Below are 19,013 nucleotides of genomic sequence, written 5' to 3'. Positions count from 1 at the left end.
GTTTGACTCGCACCTGGCCGGTTTTTTTTACTAAGTCTGCTAGAATAGTAAATATCACAAAAAATATAAGAAAAATAGCAACACCTGGTCGTAAAAAGGCGGTCCACCAAAAAGGTCGCATACCTTTATTAAAGAAAAATAACAAAAAGAAAATTATACCCAACACCGGGCTCTAAGCGCCGCCCATTCTCTATCTCTCTCCCACACACCGCCTCCCCGATCGTTCGAAGTTTGAAATAATTTGTTATTTGACCCCTTGACTCCATTCAGGGAGGATGTGCTATTATATATTTTAAGATAGGTGTATTTTTTCAGTGATTTATTTTGTTTTTTTGTGAATGAAAACTAGAACATTTAGTGATTGTTTTTTTACAGTGTAGTGAATTTATTAGTGTTTCTTAAGGTAAGATAATTATGTAATTCAAAAAAATCTAAATCAAAATATTTTTATGCAAAATACTTTTACAAGTAACTAACTTTTGAATCGTCAATGCATAACTATCACTGGTTCGGTGATTTAGATAACTTTATACTTACCTATATCACCTTTAAAAACAAGAATACTTATTACAAAGTAGGTTGTTAGTAGGTATAGGTACTTATACCTAACCCAAAATGCCTTGGTAGATAGATTTTTATATGGACTCCTCTGGCACAGCGATGTAAGAGCTGTTACTCTCATAAGATGTAACGGGATCTAGTCCTGGTTGTGTCAATTTATTTCATGATCTGTTCGTATATCTATTAGTAGTAAAATGTGATTTATTCTATACTAGATGATGTTCGCGACTTTTAGGATTTAGGTTTTTAGGGTACTCTGGAAAATCAAAGAGTCCTAATCCAATCCACGCGGATGAAGTCGCGGGCATCAGCTAGTTAATAATAATTATCTTGTACACAAGCGTGAGAGTAGAGAATATAGAATTATAATAATATTATAATTTTTGTATTGAAAACTTGCTGCTATAGGTACCTGTTAAGTACTGTTCGTGTTTTTATTCGTGTGTTTATGATTTTTTGTATTTTTTCACATTGAGTCGATTGTATTATCAATTTTTTATTGATTATATAATTATCAATTTTTCACGAATCACGAAAACGAACCGAATAGGAGTGAGTGCACAAACGCCCTTAGGAGTTTAATTTTCAAAATCCTTTCTTAGCTGATGTCTTCGTCATAATGGTACCTACCTAATAGCTATACCTACTTATCTGCATGATTTTCAGCCTAATTCGTCCAGTAGTTTGAGCTGTGCGTTGATAGAATAGTCATTCAGTCACCTTTTCCTTTTATGATACATATTTAGGTATCGGATATCCTTTACTTATATTATTTAAGTAAAAGCAATCATTATTTAAAAAATGTTCCAGCGAAAAAGTGAAAATATACTTAGATTGTTTACAAAACATCCTATGACACTCGAATTCTGTGCCGGACACACTTTAAAAACAAATGAATTACCTACACACCTTCTGAGTGGCTTAAGAATACTTAACCAGTACTTAGGTATTATAGAAGCAGGCGTTATTTTGCGGAAGTCCATGATATACAAGGATGATATAAAAGCTTAATTTGCTATAATCCGCCAAACCAACGAAATCTGTATGGTACGCAGCACCACACAAATTCCAACACCACTCGACGCGCGTTTCGCCCCGACACCGGAGCATCCTCAGGAGATGTAGACCTCACAATGTACAATTTCAGTTAGACATTGTGAGGTCTATTGTAAGGTCTACATCTCCTGAGGATGCCCCGGTGTCGGGGCGAAACGCGCGTCGAGTGGTGTTGGAATTTGTGTGGTGCTGCGTAACATACAGATTTCGTTGGTTTGGCGGATTATAGCAAATTAAGCTTTTATAATATCATCCTTAGTACTTAGGTTTTTTCGTATTGAGTAAGTATGCTTCGTAAGCCCTAGGTAGGCCTGGCCGCTGCAGCGTCACCGGGTAGGGTTAGCGCAAAGATTCAACTGGGACTGAGCCCTAGGCCTCGAAGAAATAATTGGAGCGGTCGGGGGCCTCCTGTGATGCTCGGACCACGGCTTAGGAATAGGATGATAGGGATGGCTGGTGGGGTGGTAACTAGTCACTGCCGAAGCCTGCCACCAGACTAGACCAGAGACAATTTAGTAGATTATAAAGTCCCAAATTGCGCCTGCCGGGAATCGAACCTCCCAGTTGTAAGTTTGGATATAGGATCTCTAAGCTTAGATTAAGCTTAGATTAAGACTAAGATTAAGCATAAAATAAGATCGCAAAACAGTAGGTAGGTAAGTAGGTACCGAGGCACTGTATTTGTTTTGCGTCCCTGTCCTATGCAAGTTTTTCTTTTCAGGAGCCGCCTAATAAGTTTCAAAAATGAAATCCACTAACATGGAGTCATGTTCGGACCGCCTGAGCCCTTCAAGCGACCTCACAAGCGAATCTGAAACCTCCTTACCATCATTTACATACGAACAGCAAAACGGCAACTTCTACCAACCAGAAATCAGCGAAAAACAATATTTTTCGTGCAACAAGCAAAAGTCGCCCCGTAGCGATGACAGAAAAGAGGTTTATTTACAGGAAAGCAATAAAAACTCCTTCGAAACTTACTCGTATCTGTGTCCGCGAAGCAAGAAATATTTGAATTTCGAACTCAAACTCCCGCCTATCAATGACCCGAATTTTTTCTCCCAAATTGTGAACGAAGACCGAACGCGTCCATACTTTAATGAAGCGACAAAAAATTGTATTCAGAACGAAAACAATCCGAATTTAGTTGAGATAGAAATAAATAATCAGTTCGAAAATGTTAATGAGAGAGCGAGGCAGTCGTATTTTGCTGATGACAATACGAATATGAGGAGGTTTCTGAATTTCAATTCGGAACAGGTTTTGTGCGTTTGTGAGGCTTTGTTGCAAAAGGGTGACATTGAAAAGTTGACCACTTTTTTATGGAGGCTGCCTGAAAGTGAGCTACTTAGAGGAAATGAAACATTATTGAGGTAAATTTTTGTTCCGCGATTAGCCTACATCACCCTTTGAATAGGCTTCTAATTGCCAGCAAAAGATCCGTCAAAATCGGTTCAGCCTTTTCGAAGGTTAGTCCCGAAAAGCAGAAGCCCCGATTTAGAGCAAATAAACGATTGATTGATTGAAGGTGAATATTTGAAAATTCGGTTCATAAAGGTAAAGGTATAATGTACAGTTATTTTGCGAAATCATAGGCACTTCCCCTAAAACTGACACTTTATTATTTCCTCATTTATCACAAACATTTTTCAATGTTTTTTTTAAATTAATACACAAGCTCTTGGCTCCTATCACACTTGCTGGCAAGTGATGATGCAGACTAGAAGATGCTTATTCACTCTTGACTTGATATCTTTTGCGAGATGCGAGGCTTGTGTTTGCCGACAATCACGTTTTTTTTAATGAAAGAATAATAATAAAAAACAACGATGAGGTTTAGGTTGGAGCGTCTTGTCTTGAAGATATTTAGGTTATAGAGTTATAGACCATAGGTACGTGGCACTAAACACGGACGTCGGAAGGACCTTCCTGAAAACATTCGACATTATTAGGTATACTTTAACAGTAGGTACAGAGGCTAAAAAAAACCTTTTTTTTTTTTTGGAAAAAGGCTTGAATTCGCAGCACAGATGTAACACACTTTTCTCGATTTCAATTTTTTTCACATTTTCTGAAACCATAGATAATTTCAGAGCTCGCGCGTTAGTGGCGTACCACCGCGGCATCTATCAAGAACTATACGCCATATTGGAAACCCATAAGTTCTCTATGAATCACCATAAAGAGCTACAGAGTTTATGGATGGAAGCTCATTATAAGGAGGCTGAGAAAGTTCGGGGAAGGCCTTTAGGTACGTATCTATCTATTCTAAATATTATGATTCACGGTTTTAAAATTTTTTCCTTTACTTATGCTTTAAGTAACCTACCTGCTAAATTTCATGATTCTAGGTTAACAGGAAGTAGGTACCCTAAGTATAGGTTTTCTCGACAGATACGACAGACAAACAGATGGACAGATGGACAGATGGACAGATAGACAGATAGACAGATAGACAGACAGCAAAGTGATCCTTTAAGGGTATCGTTTTTCCTTTTGAGGTACGGAACCCTGAAAGTGTCATTTTTTGTACGATGGTACAAAACCCTTCGTGTACGAGTCCAACTCGCACTTAACCAATTTTATAAGTATAAAAAAGTCTTGTATTTTTTTTTGTATTTTTTTTAATTATAAATATTCATAGGTGTTTCATATTCATATTCATAGTCATTGTATATTATGCAATTATATTTTTTGTTTTTTTTTATTCATAGGTGCGGTAGATAAATACAGACTGCGCAAGAAGTATCCCTTACCAAAGACAATATGGGACGGAGAAGAGACTGTTTATTGCTTCAAAGAGAAGAGTAGGACTGCGCTCCGAGACTGTTACTATAGGAATAGGTGAGTAGCGGGGTCCATACTAAGCGAACAGCGAGGCAACAGACAAGTTTTGGGCATCAGCTAGTAATAAGACAAAGTGTAACCAGAACGCCAATTACTAGTTATTATTATATGTAAACACAATACAATGCCAATAACCATTTGCCTTATCTTGTAATTTTAGTTATTTAGTATTTTTCAAACCCGCAATGTATAGAGTGCAAAACTCGAATCTATACCTAACCTACAAAGCGACGCGACGTGGCATTGACTCCGAGTGGCCTATTTATGTAACGTTCGTTGACCTCCAGCGTCAGTCCGATGTTTTATTTGCAATATAATATACAGTGAGCTTTAAAATACAGCTCAACGGGCGGTCGAAGGGCACGAGGCATCCAGGTGGTGAGAGTGAAATTGCTTGCGGTGGCGTGCGGCGCGGTTGTAGAAAAAGGAGGGTGGAGTGAGGTCAAACAGCTCTTACTGTCAAAGTCTTAAGTAGTAAATTTTTCTAGGTATCCAAATCCTGATGAAAAACGCGCCCTCGCAAGAAAAACAGGTCTAACGCTGACACAGGTGTCTAACTGGTTCAAGAACAGAAGGCAAAGAGATAGGACTCCACAGCAGTCGAATAGACCGTAAGTACTTCCCCCCTTCTTCTTACTTAAAAACATATGGCGAGCAAATGAGCAGGCGGGTCACCTGATGTAAAGTGATTACTGCCACCCAAGAACATTTCCAGCACCAGAGGAACCGCCAATGCGTTGAACCCGGTCAAGTACAAATTGGTTTTGCACAATAAGCCCTAATTCGCACGAGCGTTAAAAAAGCGTTGACGTGTGAACAGATACTTGGGAATGCATTAATTTGTTCTATTTGAACGCATTTTAACGGAAGTTAAAAAAGCTCTCGTGCGAATGAGGACTTAATGTTAAGTATTTTTTAATTAATTTATAGACTAGTGCTTAGCTGCAATCAGACTTGCTGGCAAGTTATGATGCCGCCTAGGATGAAACGCGCTTGCCTTGAAGATGCCTACCTATTCACTATGAAATCTAATTGTCAATTTTTGGCGTAAAACGTTAATTTGTAGTTATAGTATCGTATAAAAAAGAGACCGTACTATTTTTTGCGATTACAAACTTACAGTTGCAGTTGGAGATCCACGAAATATATTTTCCCCTCGAGCAAAGTGAAAATCACACTAACTGACCCTTCCGTCAGTCAGTGTTTTAATAATAATTTCTGAGATTTGTACCTAATGAAACAACGGAATGCGACATAAAGATTAGCCACCAAAATTTAGGGGCCCATAAACCAAATATTATGATTGTTTGAACAGAGAGTCTTTGTTTTAAACATTCGGTGTTGCGTTTCGGTTTCCAAGGTCGCTTAATCGTCAGTTTTTTAAAGTTCCGTATCCGAAGGGTGCCAACGGAACCTTATTCCATCCGTCCGTCCGTCCATCCGTCGCGTCCGTCCGTCCGTCTGTTTGTCAGCGGGCTGTATCTCGTGAACCGTAATAGGTAGATAGTTGAAATTCACACAGATTGTACATAACAACATATTATTAAAATTTCAAAATGGTTGCTATGAAAATTAAAACAATTAGTAGGTACCTACTTACATGTTTGGTTACCAAGAAAAATTATTCTTCAATAAAATAAAACGAAAGATGGCAAAATTTTTTCATCAGCACACATTTGGGCCCATGACCCTCATTAGGGACTCATTAATCAATTACACAAAAGGCCACAATAGTGTCACATGTGCAACGGTCATTGTTTTTTTATTATTATTTTTGCAATCTCCATGAGGTTGGACGAATTTTATTAGAGCATGTCCGAAATTATTGTTATTTTAAGAAGATCCTTATCTTTCATCCTTAGCTTTCAAACGGCTGAACCGATTTTCTTGGATTATAGCTAAGAACACTCGATCAAGCCACCTTTCAAACAAAAAAAACTAAATTAAAATTGGTTAATTAGTTTAGGAGCTACGATGCCACAGACAGTTACGCACGTCAGACTTATAACACCCCTCTTTTTGGGTCGGGGGTTAAAAACAAGTCATTTAGATAGGGTTTGTGAAATAATTATGGCATAAAGCTTGCACTAGGTTGGAGTTATTATTTACTAGCTGTGCCCGCGACTTCGTTCGCGTGGAATAGTGACTTTTCGGGCAGCGTGATTCTTTAAATTGACATAACTTTTTTATTTATGAACCGATTGACATGAAATAAACACTAAATGTTAAGTGAAGCTTACTACAATATATTAGTGAAACCCGTATCTAAATCGAATAAACCTTTTCTGATATTAGCGTGCACAAACACACAGACAAACAGACAAACAGACAAACCGACTAACAGACAAAAAAAAATTAATTACAATTTCGGGTTCGGCATCGATATAATAGCAACCCCTGCTACTTTTTTTTTATATATTTCCATTGTACAGACACCACTTTTCTACAATTTTATTATATGTATAGATTATGCAACCTAGGGGCAAGCGACGGGTCTGCCCGCGAAATTCAAATTTAACTTGGTTTTTCGCAATTTGCAAACTAATATGACAACGTTGGCTTATGGCATTTTAATTGCGCCAATGGCAGTATCATCCTCACAGGTTTATATAAAAATCTTAAAATCTTTACTTGAAAGGGTCCAGTTTAAGAAATTAGCTCTAGTATCGACTATAACTCACAAATTAGTAGACACTAGAGCTAATTTCTTTTCAGTCACGCATAGTCACTTATATACTTACTAGCTGATGCCCGCGACTTCGTTCGCGTGGATGTAGGTTTTTAAAATTCCCGTGGGAACTCTATGATTTTCCGGGATAAAAAGTAACCTATGTGCTAATCCAGGGTATAATCTATCTCCATTCTAAATTTCAGCCCAATCCGTCCAGTAGTTTTTGCGTGAAGGAGTAACAAACATACACACACACACACATACAAACTTTCTCCTTTATAATATTAGTGTGAAGTAGTGTGATTGTTTCCATAGCAATCTTGACCAATAGAAACGCGCCTTGCAAATAGCAAGCTTTTGGTTTTTATAGCTGCACCACCATTGTTTTCCGAAATGGCTGCCCTTCCGACCTTTTTTGTTTTTGTTACGCGACGTGAGGTCACAAGCTGTGGTGATAGTCTAGTGGTTAAGACGTCGGCATACTATTAGGTCCGGGCACGTCCGGGGTTCGGTCCCGGGCACGCCCCTCCAACTTTTCGGCATTCTTTTCGGTTCATTGTTTTAACGGTGAAGAAAAACATCAAGAGGAAACCTGCATGCCTGAGAATTCTCCATAATATTTTCAAAGGTGAAGTATGCCAATCCGCACTTGGCAAGCGTGGTGGCGAATTCAAACTGTTCTCGTAAGTTTATCGATTTTCGGACGAGTTTTCGGAATAACGTTTTCTTTGGAATCACAGTTGTTAGCGACAACAAGCTATTAGTTCCAACCAGTAAGCAGGTATGCTTAGAATAAAAATCCGGTATGATATGAAAATTCGTGCTATGATTGATCCGAGATAGACAAGGTTCCAGTGACTTCGAGTGTACCGCTTTCCTAACTTAAGGTGGAAGCGACGGGCCTGCCCGCGAAATTCAAATTTAATTTGGTTTTTCGCATTTTTAAAACTAATACGATAACGTAGGCTAATGGCATTTTCAATTGCGACAATGGCAGTATCATCCTCACAGGTTTATATAAAAATCTTTACTTGAAAGGGTCCAGGATAAGAAATTAGCTGTAGTATCGACTAATTCTGACACATTAGTCGATACTAGAGCCTACGTTGTCGTATTAGTTTAAAAAATGCGAAAAACCAAATTAAATTTGAATTTCGCGGGCAGGCCCGTCTCATGCCCCTTACCAGTTTGCATCAAAACATTCATTAAACTCACTCTTTTTTTTTTCAGGGAAATGTTGGTGCCAGCGCAGTACGTGGGCTCCCAAAGTGGGTTATCCCAGTCTTATATCCCCAACGCGTATTTCAAAATACAGGATGCCTCGCATTATATGCACGGAAATGCACCTTAAATTGTGTTGCCATATTCATTACTTATACGAGTACTACTATAATAGTAGTTTTTTATTACGTGTTAATTTTAGAGAATTTTAAGCCATACTATTATTTTTTAAGATATTTTTGTTATCGCCTCTCTTAAACCACCTATAGTTTATATGATAATATATTAATTATTAAGAAATTTTATATTCATTTATAATATTTCTCTTGTGAGAAAAAATACTTTTATATGTTTGGCAAAGCAGATATAATTGCTTTTTATTCTTATGCTTTAGTAAATTAGTTTTTACACATTTAGGGCGATTGGGCGATTTGTCTGTATTAAGAATTTGGTCGTTTCTTAAATTAAAATGCGAAAATTAGCCTTCCCAATATTGTGCAAATAGTCACTTGATCAAAGTATTATGACTTAGAATTTACCAGAACAGTTACCTGCTCGTTTTGTCATAGGAAAACTGAAACGTGTTTGAAAGCTATTTAGCTAATTCAAAAATATGTGTGTTAAGTATAACGTGCAGTGTGCCTGTGCACTTAAATACATATTACTTTTGACTAAGGTGAAAATTGAAAAAATGCACATTTTAGATTAATTTAGAGAAAAAATTGCAAGAGGGTCTTAATTTTATGTTCAAAATGTGTTTTCATTATATCATTGTAAATACCTACTATTATGGTGCTGTTAAGTTTAAAATCCATTGTATTCTAGTCTACAAATGAATTAAATATTATGATTAGAAATTCAAACTTGTTTTATTTGTTTATATATTTACCATGTATTTTTCTTACGTAATTGAGTAGGTTACACAAATACCTACAATCTGAAGAATGAAGATGTATTAATATTTTCTCATAATCCGTTCTATTAATATTATAAATGCGAAAGTGTGTCTGTCTGTCTGTGTGCTAGCATTTCACGCCCCAACAGTTTAACTGATTTTGAAATTTGGTACAAAGTTAGCTTACATACCGAGGATGGACATAGGGTACTTTTTATCCCGGAAAATCAAAGAGTTCCCACGGGATTAAAAAAATCACGTGGACGAAGTCCTGGGCATCATCTAGTCTTGCATTTAGATTACAGTTTAATCTTCTCTACATTAATTATTATAAAGCAATAAACTGACTGACTAATGTATCAATGTAAAGCTTAAACACTAGGCCTGGAAATTTGTATTTTTCTTTGGTTTTTTTTTAGAAATTCTATTCGAGTTAGGTCGGGTGGGTCAGCTAGTCGTTAATATTTTATATTGATTGTTATTTATAATTTCTTATACAGTATAAAACTGTTTCCGTGAAGATACAAGTAGGGTAGCTTTCTGCTATCAGCCTGGGTAGTTATTATACAGGGTGTTTGGTAATTAGTATAAAATGACGACACGTACCCATGCTACTTTGATCTGATAAATACAATGCTGAAGTATGACGAAATAAAATTATAAAAAATTCCATAGAAAATTTTAAATTTTTTATGTCCAATTTTTTACCAAATTACCAAACACCCTGTATTATTTGTATTTTAATAATTAAAAATCACTTCACTGTTTTATGCCGAGCTCTCGTTCTTACACATGCTATAAAGAGATCACCTGTATTAATTTAATTTAATTTAATTACTAACCTAACTAACTCCCGCACAAAATTCAATAGATATAATGTAAATAAGTGAACACTTAATAGGCATATGTACTAATTAGAAATAAGTAGCTAAGTAAAAATGTAAAAGCTGTTTGTGTTCCATTAAAGAAAAAAAAAAATATTTTGGTAGAAAATACGACTATGAGGTGGCAACTTAAAAACGTCAAAGTCAAACTCAATGATAATAATGACAAGTGACAACTTATTGCAAAATTATTAGGAAATAGAAAGGTTCTTTGTTAGGAATTTCGCTTTGTTTTTCCAATAAATGTGAAAAAATAATAATTATTATATTATTTATTACTAGTAAAATAACTAGTGCTTACAATAAACACTTTATCGACGTCAAATACCTGTTAAGTTGGGCGTGAGACTTATGATATAACAGTGATAAGTCATTGCGTATATAAGATGAGTGATACGAAATCCTTCGTAAGTTTCTCTTGCCAGCGATGTTTGCAACCTTTGAAGCTGGATGAATCTTTGAACAACCTGGGTGAGCACACTATAGCTGATTTGACCCTACAAATCCGAAGGAACACTGAGGCAGATTTAGATTTACAATCATCGAGTTTAGAACACTATGTACCTCCGTTTCGGATGTCCGAATCTGGTAATGGAGCTAACGGTTTCATGGTTATCTCAGACGGGTGGGAAACAACGTCTCTAGGCCACCAATTGCATGTTAAAGCCACTTTATTCGACTTATTGTCAAACAATTCAGACGTAGACCATCCTCTATGTGATGAATGCACTGATACATTACTAGAATTAATGGATAACCAATTAAGACTCACTGAGAACGAATGGAAAGACTATACAGACTATCTAAAGAAGTTAGAAGATGATAAAGAGGATTTAAACCTCGATGGACTTGAAAAAGAACTTGATGACTGGAAACAAGAACAGAACAGACTCTTACAAGAGTTATCAGCATTACAGAAGGAGGAAAAGGCTATGAAAGATGAGATAGTAGTTCAAGAGAAAGAGAAGGAGAGATTGGAAGTCGAACAGGATATTTATTGGAAGGAATACACTAGATATCGTAAAGACTTAATGACTACTGAAGACCAGATGAAGTTTTATGAATGCCAACTATCATACACACAAGCTCAATTAGAAAAGCTTAAGAAAACTAATATATTCAAAGCAACGTTTCATATATCCGATTCAGGGCAATTTGGTATTATAAATAACTTCAGGCTCGGTCGGTTACCAACAGCCCCTGTCGATTGGTCGGAAATCAATGCAGCGTGGGGACAAACCGTCTTACTCCTCTCTTCGTTAGCACGGAAAATTAATTTCCATTTCCAACGATACAGATTAGTGCCGTACGGAAACCATTCTTATATAGAGATATTGGAAGATCAGAAAGTCTTGCCTTTGTATGGGTCGTCTGGATTCCGTTTCCTTTGGGATACAAAGTTTGATGCAGCGATGGTAGCTTTCTTAGATTGCTTGCAACAGTTCAAAGAGCAAGTTGAAAAGGGTAATACAGGGTTTTGCTTGCCATACAGAATAGATACGGATAAATGGAAAATTGAAGACACAGCATCCCCACCCCATGCTTATTCAATCAAAATACAGTTCAATTCTGAGGAACAGTGGACTAAGGCGCTGAAGTATATGCTTACTAATCTAAAATGGGCCCTAACTTGGATTTCTTCTCAATTCAGTGAAGACAAAGTAGAGGGTTGACCCAAACTTATTTATACTGTGATATTCTGTTTTATTGTTCTTATTTTTAAACATTATTGTTAATTGTAAATAGTGTAAAGTATGTACTATAATAATATTATCAATGAAATACTGATTGTTAACAAAAAACTTTCTTAATAGACGCGTTTTACCTACCAATAAAACGCTTATTAATTTACTTACCTTACTCGATGCTTAATAATATGAGATAGGCGTCATTTGTCCCGCCTTAACGCATCTATCTCGCTCTATCATATAGCGCTGTCCCTCTCTCTCTCTACCACCACCGCCAAGCAGTGCGGAGCGTGGCCCAAATTGGCCGCGTTCTCCATTTTTATTCATTGCGTTGAAAATCACCAGGCAGAATTCAAAGTAAGCATCGAGTAAGGTAAGTAAATTAATAAGCGTTTTATTGGTAGGTAAAACGCGTCTATTAATTTGACTGTACCTTACTCGATGCTTAATAATATGAGACGTGTTTGTTATCGCCTGGTGGTGGTGGTGATCTGCGCCATACAAAGATTTAACATCTTTGACGCCAATGTGACATATATATATATAAGACAACTGATATGTTGAGCAAATAAAGCCATTTTCTTGCTAAGAAAAGAGAAAAGAAAAATTACGGGGTGTAAATCCTCATTAACAAACTATTCACATGATTGCGAGTTAAGAATGAGTTTGCAAGTCGACATACAAAATAACAGAAAAGATATACGCGTGTATGTATTACATCAGGCAAACTATTATAAGCTAGGCAATAAATTTAGCAATTAAAATTATATGCGTGCCTGTATGTGTAATACTCAGTCAATAGGTAAGGCTGACCTCACAAACACTTGTAAAAACATTCTTTACATATAAAGTCCACCTATTAATTAGACAGCATCAATATTAGGATAGTGATTAGTCATGAAAACAATTGCCATTGCAAGATTGATTAAATATTTTAGACTCACTCTATGAGTCAATAACATAATATATGGGTACCACCAAAAACCATATAACTGGGTCAAAATACAGCTATTTCAACAACATTAGACAATTGACCCAATCGTTTCGAAATCATACTGAAATTATTACCGTCCTGCATGAAATCCTCGGACATCTGATATCTTAGATATCTACTAAGAACAATTTAATGACAATGAACAATCCTGGGTAAAAATAAGTAACTTAGTACATGCGCAAAACATGCCCTGGAGCGAATTTAAAATGGAAAGGTTCCTTTGTTTAAAATAACTATTTTCACTATGACCAGGAAAAATCTTCCCAGAACAGTCTAGTTTCTTTAGTTCCATGTCCTTTTCTTGGCTCATAGCTTTGCTATTTAGAAAAGTTCGTACAGTTCTCACCAGAACAGAAGAAAGTTTTAATTTGAAACTCATAAATAAACAATTCATCATTGTTTAGGTATTTCCTTCTTACTCTTTGTTTTATCATTCTACAGAATCGGGATGATGCCACTGTCAAAAATAAATTATAGCAAATTAAGCTTTTGGTTCCTTGCATATCATGGACTTCCGCAAAATAACGCTTGCTTCTATAATACACGATAAAAAGTCGCTGATTTGACTAGCAGCCATTCTTCCTATTATTAGAATTAGAAGTTTATTTTAAACTAAGCATGAAAAAGCTATAAAGGAAAACTCTCTACAACCTGCGTTGGGCGGCTGTAGCTAGGACACTTTGAACCAGACCAGGACTTGTAATGACTTATTGTTAGCCGAAATGTTGACTTCATTAATTAATGATGAAGGGATTAATGAGTTAATGCCCAGCTATGGTGATAAAACGTAGTTATTAAAAACTGTCTTCTGGCACAATGCTTAGTCATTCCAAGATCTATCTTGGCGCGCTCAATATTATAATGTTTTAAAGATTTTAATTTCGAAGCAATAACGGAACATGGGCAAATTGTTTGAAAAAGTTATCCATAAGCTATTATGCCGTACTGCTGAAGACATTATTATTAATGAACAGTTTGGATTTAAAAAACACCACTCTACTGTTCAGCAGCTCGCCAGAGTAGCTGAACACATAGCTCATAACTTAAACCTTGGTTGTTCAACTGGAATGCTTCTTTTGGACCTAGAAAAGGCTTTTGACACAGTCTGGCACAAGGGACTTCTCTATAAGATGCACATGCAAAGTTTTCCACCTAGTCTGACCAAATTAGTGTCATCGTACCTCGAAAGTCGTAGTTTTAGTGTTCATATTGGTGGATATCACTCTACTCCAAGGATAGTAACGGCTGGTGTTCCCCAGGGCTCTATCCTCGGTCCCTTACTTTTTCTCATCTATGTGAATGATATTCCTATACAACCTTGGACACACCTGGCATGTTACGCTGATGACACTGCATCTTACACATCATCCAAAGATGTGGATATAATTATTAGCAGACTTCAATGGGCCATACAAGGGTTAAGCGACTATTTCACCACATGGAAATTGAAACTAAACGACAGTAAAACAGAAGCAATACTCTTCACAAGAAGCCGTAAGGTCCCGAGGAGAAAAATTAAAATTGCCGGTCACGAGATCCCGTGGACTAAATCCGTGAAGTATTTAGGCGTCACTCTTGACAAAAAATTAAACTGGAGCGAACACCTAGCAAACCTAAAAGTGAAAGGTTTCAAAGCTTTGAGTGCAATCCATTCACTAATAAAACGGAAATCAAACCTAAGTCCTAACATTAAACTTAAACTTTATACATCTCTGATTAGACCCTGTATTACTTACGCGTGCCCAGTATGGAGCAGTACATGTAACTCGAATTATACAAAACTACAAGTAGTGCAAAATAAAGCACTAAAATCAGCTTATAATACGCCATTTCGCGCAAATCTTTCTTCATTACATAACCGTATAAAATTACCTACATTAAAAACATTTATTTTAAAGCAATCCAGAAAGTTTTATCTTGTTACTAACATTAAACATAAAAATTTGCTTGTGAACGCAATTGGTAGGAGCCGGTCGAAAGACTTATCATACATCGATAAGTACAATCGATACCGTCTCCCACATCACTATGTATTGAACGCTTGAACGTGATCTTTGAGTCACCGCGCGGTGAATCACTAGTCCCGCGCCTTACCCTCATCTAGCGATGAATAAAAATAAAAATAGTGATTAGTAAAGTTAACTATGTTTTGTATTTATGATAATTTAGAATTTAGAGCTTTAAATGTAATAAAATATGTGTAGAAGTGTTAACCGTGTACTAAGGTTTGCATATTTAGTATTTTAACCTATTGTGATGTATTTATGATGTGAATGGAGTGTTAACTATGATATTGGTAAGTTTGAAAGGGGCGTGTATAGCTTGTCAAACTGTGTTAGATTTATTATTTTGTGTTTATCCTGTGTGTGTTACCGGGACATAAACTGTGTATATATTTGATAATAAAGACACTTTTCAAACAAAACAAAACAATAACGGAACAAAAACCTTTTGGAGACGTTTTTCAACAAGCTTAAAGTTTCATAAAACGAAACTTATTGGAATCCTATCACAATGTAAAGGATTATTTAAATGATAAGAAAGCTTAAGAATGAGTTTCTTAACAACTCCGATAGCTTGTAAACACTACATTATGTGAAGTCAATAAAGATTTGTTATTATTAAATATTAATAATTTTGTGAAGTGGTGATAATTCAAAGAACAGGGAACTACCCAGCTGAGCCTTGTGAGCCTTTCCCATGCCTGGGCGCATTTCGAACCCTCGTAGCTTTCGTTTTTAAGTTTACGTAATTAAGTATCACCATTACATCATCATAAGAACCCAAAAATTGACCATCGAAAAGTGACAAAGACAAGGTAGGTAAGTACTACTTTGAATAATTCATGACAACAATGTTTAACTACGCTGACTTGAAGACAGTCAGCAATGCTCGTACAATTCACAAAAGATATGAAAAGAAATTGACCAAGTTCAATCATAAAAGTGGATATTTTACTGGTAAAAACAAGGAATATTCTCACAGTTTCAATTTATTGAAAGTTTTATGGTAATGTTACCCAAATAGCCCGTGTCGAGGATCAGGACATAGTCAGGGGCACGGTAAGCTGATTCGGTACGAAAATTCATTCCTTGCACAATAGTATCCGAACGAACTGTACAATAAAACTGTCTTAACCTGTTCCTTTGACATCTTTGATTGGACTGATATCGTTCCAGCGTCGGACATACCTTGCTCCTGGAACTTTTACGATCCAGACCTACACATGACTATTAAATCCAGCGACATCATAGAAGATGTCGTAGATTTTAGAATTACAGCCCACTTATAACATATACAAGGTAAGGTATTGTGTTAATGCTTCTTGTAGCATCCTTGCACACAGATCTAATTCACTCAGAATTAATAACCATGTTACAATTACGAATAACTATGAAATTAAATCACACCCCCTAAACAGATCTTAAGTTCTGATACATCAGGCTGGATCAAAGTTATTATTCGAATATAGAAATTCGTTAGATTTGAAAATTTTTGTCCACTGAATCAGTTTCTGAACCAAAATTTTGAAAAATAAAGGGGTTGTTTTATTTTAAAAGTATAACCATGAATCTTCTGCCACGAGCAGAGCATATGAAATTTTTTGTCATGTGACTTTGAACTGGAAAACGATTTTAACAGTTAACATTAAATTTTCCATGTAAGAAGGCTATCTTGTTTAAGATTATAGAATGAGATAGCAGCACAATTTTAAAAAGTTTTGCTACACCGTTCACGGCTAGGTGCGAATAAATCTAGCATTTCATTCTAAGGTCTTTCTCCGCCATACGAGTATGCGGTTAGCAAATGCTAAATCCGAGGAATGCCAAGTCTAGAAACATAGTCGGCATGACCGTTGTTTTGTTGCAAAACTGAAAATGTATTAGACTATGATCCAGGATTGAAACGTACAAAATACTAAATAACTATTAAATGTCCCAACTTTGAAAGCATGTTTCTGAGAAGGAGCAATCTTAGATTTAGGGGACATGATATGAAGCTACATGTCAATTATCATTGTCAAATCCATTAAAAAACTTTCTGACCCACAAAGTCGGTCACATTTGGAATAAATTGCCCAAGGATGTGGTTATGACAAGCTCTGTTAACCAGTTCAAGAAAACATTAAACAAACATTCGGAAAAACTCGAAGTACCTCTGATATAGACGAATCAGCGAAAGCTGCTTAGTCTATTATAAATAATAAATAATGATAATAGTAATCTGGTGGCCACGATGCCAAGCGAGGAGCAGATTGCGTCCTCTTCTGTCATAAGTCCATGCCAGACGAAAAAGCTGACCATGACCTTGGAAATGAGGTGATACTTTTAAATAAACTCTAACATCCTTGTTGACTTTTCCATTAAATGCATTGCACTTAGCATACATGCATTTACATCAAAAATATATTGATTGATTGAAACTTACAATAACCGGAAATTTCTCCTGGAATGCATCGGTTTGGTCCAAGGCTCGACAAAGAGAAGTCTGCCCAATCAAGCACGACACGCGATGTCCATGCAACGTTGTTTGTGAGAGAATAAGCTGCAAAAGGCATGTAGATGGAAGAAAGGAGATTCTGATACCATCATCTCAAATCCTTCGCTTCATGCAGATCAATAATATGAGGGAAGGTGCAAAAACCTGCTATTCTTCAGAAAATACAGTTTCGAGAGCCGAAAGAGTGGGTCACGTGGATGCAAGCCGCCACTGCTGGCGCAAACATGCACTCGCACTCGCGTACTGCAGCGGGCGCCACTCACGCACGAGGTTCGCACGTTCATGTCAGTCACTGAACAAATCTACCTGATCAGTTGATCACTGGGCATGCTCATGTAGACCACAACGATATATTATGACGAGTATAGAGTCATTAGGTTAGTTGTAAATAGTAAAAAATATTATTATAATTCAAACTATTTAACCCTTCTCATTTAGTGAAGACAGCCGTGCTCTGTAGTAAGCTGGTGATGCGTTTATCATGATAATGAATTTAGGTTAACGTATCCATTGAATTAGCGTGTAATGATAGAATTAAGTTTTCCACATAAAAATAATAAGTTGCTATGTTGGCTTTCTTTTCATGTTATTTATAGGCACCTTTACTTGGTCAGAAGTATGGCTCCTTTAGCTTGAGAGATGTGAATAACACATTGTTATAATCTTAATACTTGCTGTAATTAGCCAGCAGCAAGAGAGCGACAGCCAATTAAAAATGATTGCATTGCCCACTGTACACACTGTAGATGTCAATCTATGGCAATAGGACTGCGATATTTGGATGACTCCCATTAAAAATATCGGGAGCTTGTAAAAAGCGGTATGCGATACGCTTTATGAGATATAAGAATATATTTATATTATGTGTAATTTCGGAGCTTTTACTTTTCCCAATTTGTTTGTAACGCGACGCAAGTGGCCTCTGAAATTTATATCAATATATTTGCATTCGGTATCGCTTTGAACCCATACTTTCCTTAATAAGGTCATGCAAAAGACCATAAAATTATTTACGTCGTGACTGAAAACGAGAGCAGCTGTGCTCCTAGCAACGACTACCCTGCAAGGGCAAGTAGGCATGGACCATTACAAACATAAATGCATGAGGTGTGCTGACCAGCCTGCGTAGTTCAACTGTGCCTGCGAGGCGTAGCTAGATTTTTAATCGAACAAAACATTAGGTCATAAGCCTGTACCTGTGAAATTGAGCTAAAGTTCTTCAGATATTTTCCCTCAACCAAGACGAACCAAAGGAGGTTTCGACGAAAAAACAGGTATAACGGAGCGTAAACCTTAGCATAAATATCAGTGGCGCCCAAGAGCGACTGATTGATATGCCACTGAGAGTTGAGACCATACGAGTAACATGTCATGCACACTCCCGCGAGGAGTTGCTTACTTGGCTTTTACACTGCGCCTGCGAGGCGTAGTTAGCTTATTAAATGGCCCATGCACTCCTGCGAGGAGGCATTTAATTTCTAAGTTGCACCTGCGAGGTGGATCTAGGTTTTTTTAAAAATGGCTCATGCACTCCCGCGAGGAGGCATTTAATTTCTAAGCTTCGCCTGCGAAGTGGATCTAGGTTTTTAAATGGTCCATGCACTCCCGCGAGGAGGCATTTAATTTTTAAGCTGCGCCTGCGAGGCGAAGCTAGATTCTTAAATGACCAAAACCACTGCCATGTAAACTCCCACGA

At 36.8% G+C, this 19,013-nt stretch overlaps 2 protein-coding genes across 4 annotated transcripts; both read left to right on the top strand.

Moving 5' to 3' along the window:
* Positions 1 to 230: 230 nt before the first annotated feature.
* LOC123878227 (homeobox protein 4-like) lies at positions 231 to 9,219 on the top strand. 3 transcript variants are annotated; one of them, XM_045925372.1, is made up of 7 exons: positions 231 to 393; positions 1,502 to 1,512; positions 2,332 to 2,990; positions 3,711 to 3,868; positions 4,332 to 4,461; positions 4,953 to 5,075; positions 8,366 to 9,219. In XM_045925372.1, exons 3-7 carry the CDS (start codon positions 2,362 to 2,364, stop codon positions 8,484 to 8,486), a joined length of 1,161 nt encoding a protein of 386 aa, XP_045781328.1. In that variant the 5' UTR covers positions 231 to 393; positions 1,502 to 1,512; positions 2,332 to 2,361; the 3' UTR covers positions 8,487 to 9,219. The 3 variants fall into 3 exon arrangements, with proteins under 3 accessions (XP_045781328.1, XP_045781329.1, XP_045781327.1); XM_045925373.1 differs by lacking the exon at positions 1,502 to 1,512 and having other exon boundaries at positions 231 to 403; positions 2,342 to 2,990; XM_045925371.1 differs by lacking the exon at positions 1,502 to 1,512 and having other exon boundaries at positions 231 to 403; positions 2,339 to 2,990.
* A 1,092-nt stretch (positions 9,220 to 10,311) lies between these two features.
* LOC123877966 (beclin-1-like protein) lies at positions 10,312 to 11,939 on the top strand. Its single transcript, XM_045924913.1, has one exon. The coding sequence runs from the start codon at positions 10,522 to 10,524 to the stop codon at positions 11,806 to 11,808; it is 1,287 nt and encodes a 428-aa protein (XP_045780869.1). The 5' UTR covers positions 10,312 to 10,521; the 3' UTR covers positions 11,809 to 11,939.
* The last annotated feature ends 7,074 nt before the right edge of the window (positions 11,940 to 19,013 follow it).

The sequence above is a fragment of the Maniola jurtina genome, chromosome 25 (genome assembly GCF_905333055.1).
Source record: "Maniola jurtina chromosome 25, ilManJurt1.1, whole genome shotgun sequence".
Taxonomy (NCBI): Eukaryota; Metazoa; Arthropoda; class Insecta; order Lepidoptera; family Nymphalidae; genus Maniola; species Maniola jurtina.
Note: the sequence above shows the minus strand (reverse complement) of the source record. Positions and strands in the feature narration are given on the sequence as shown.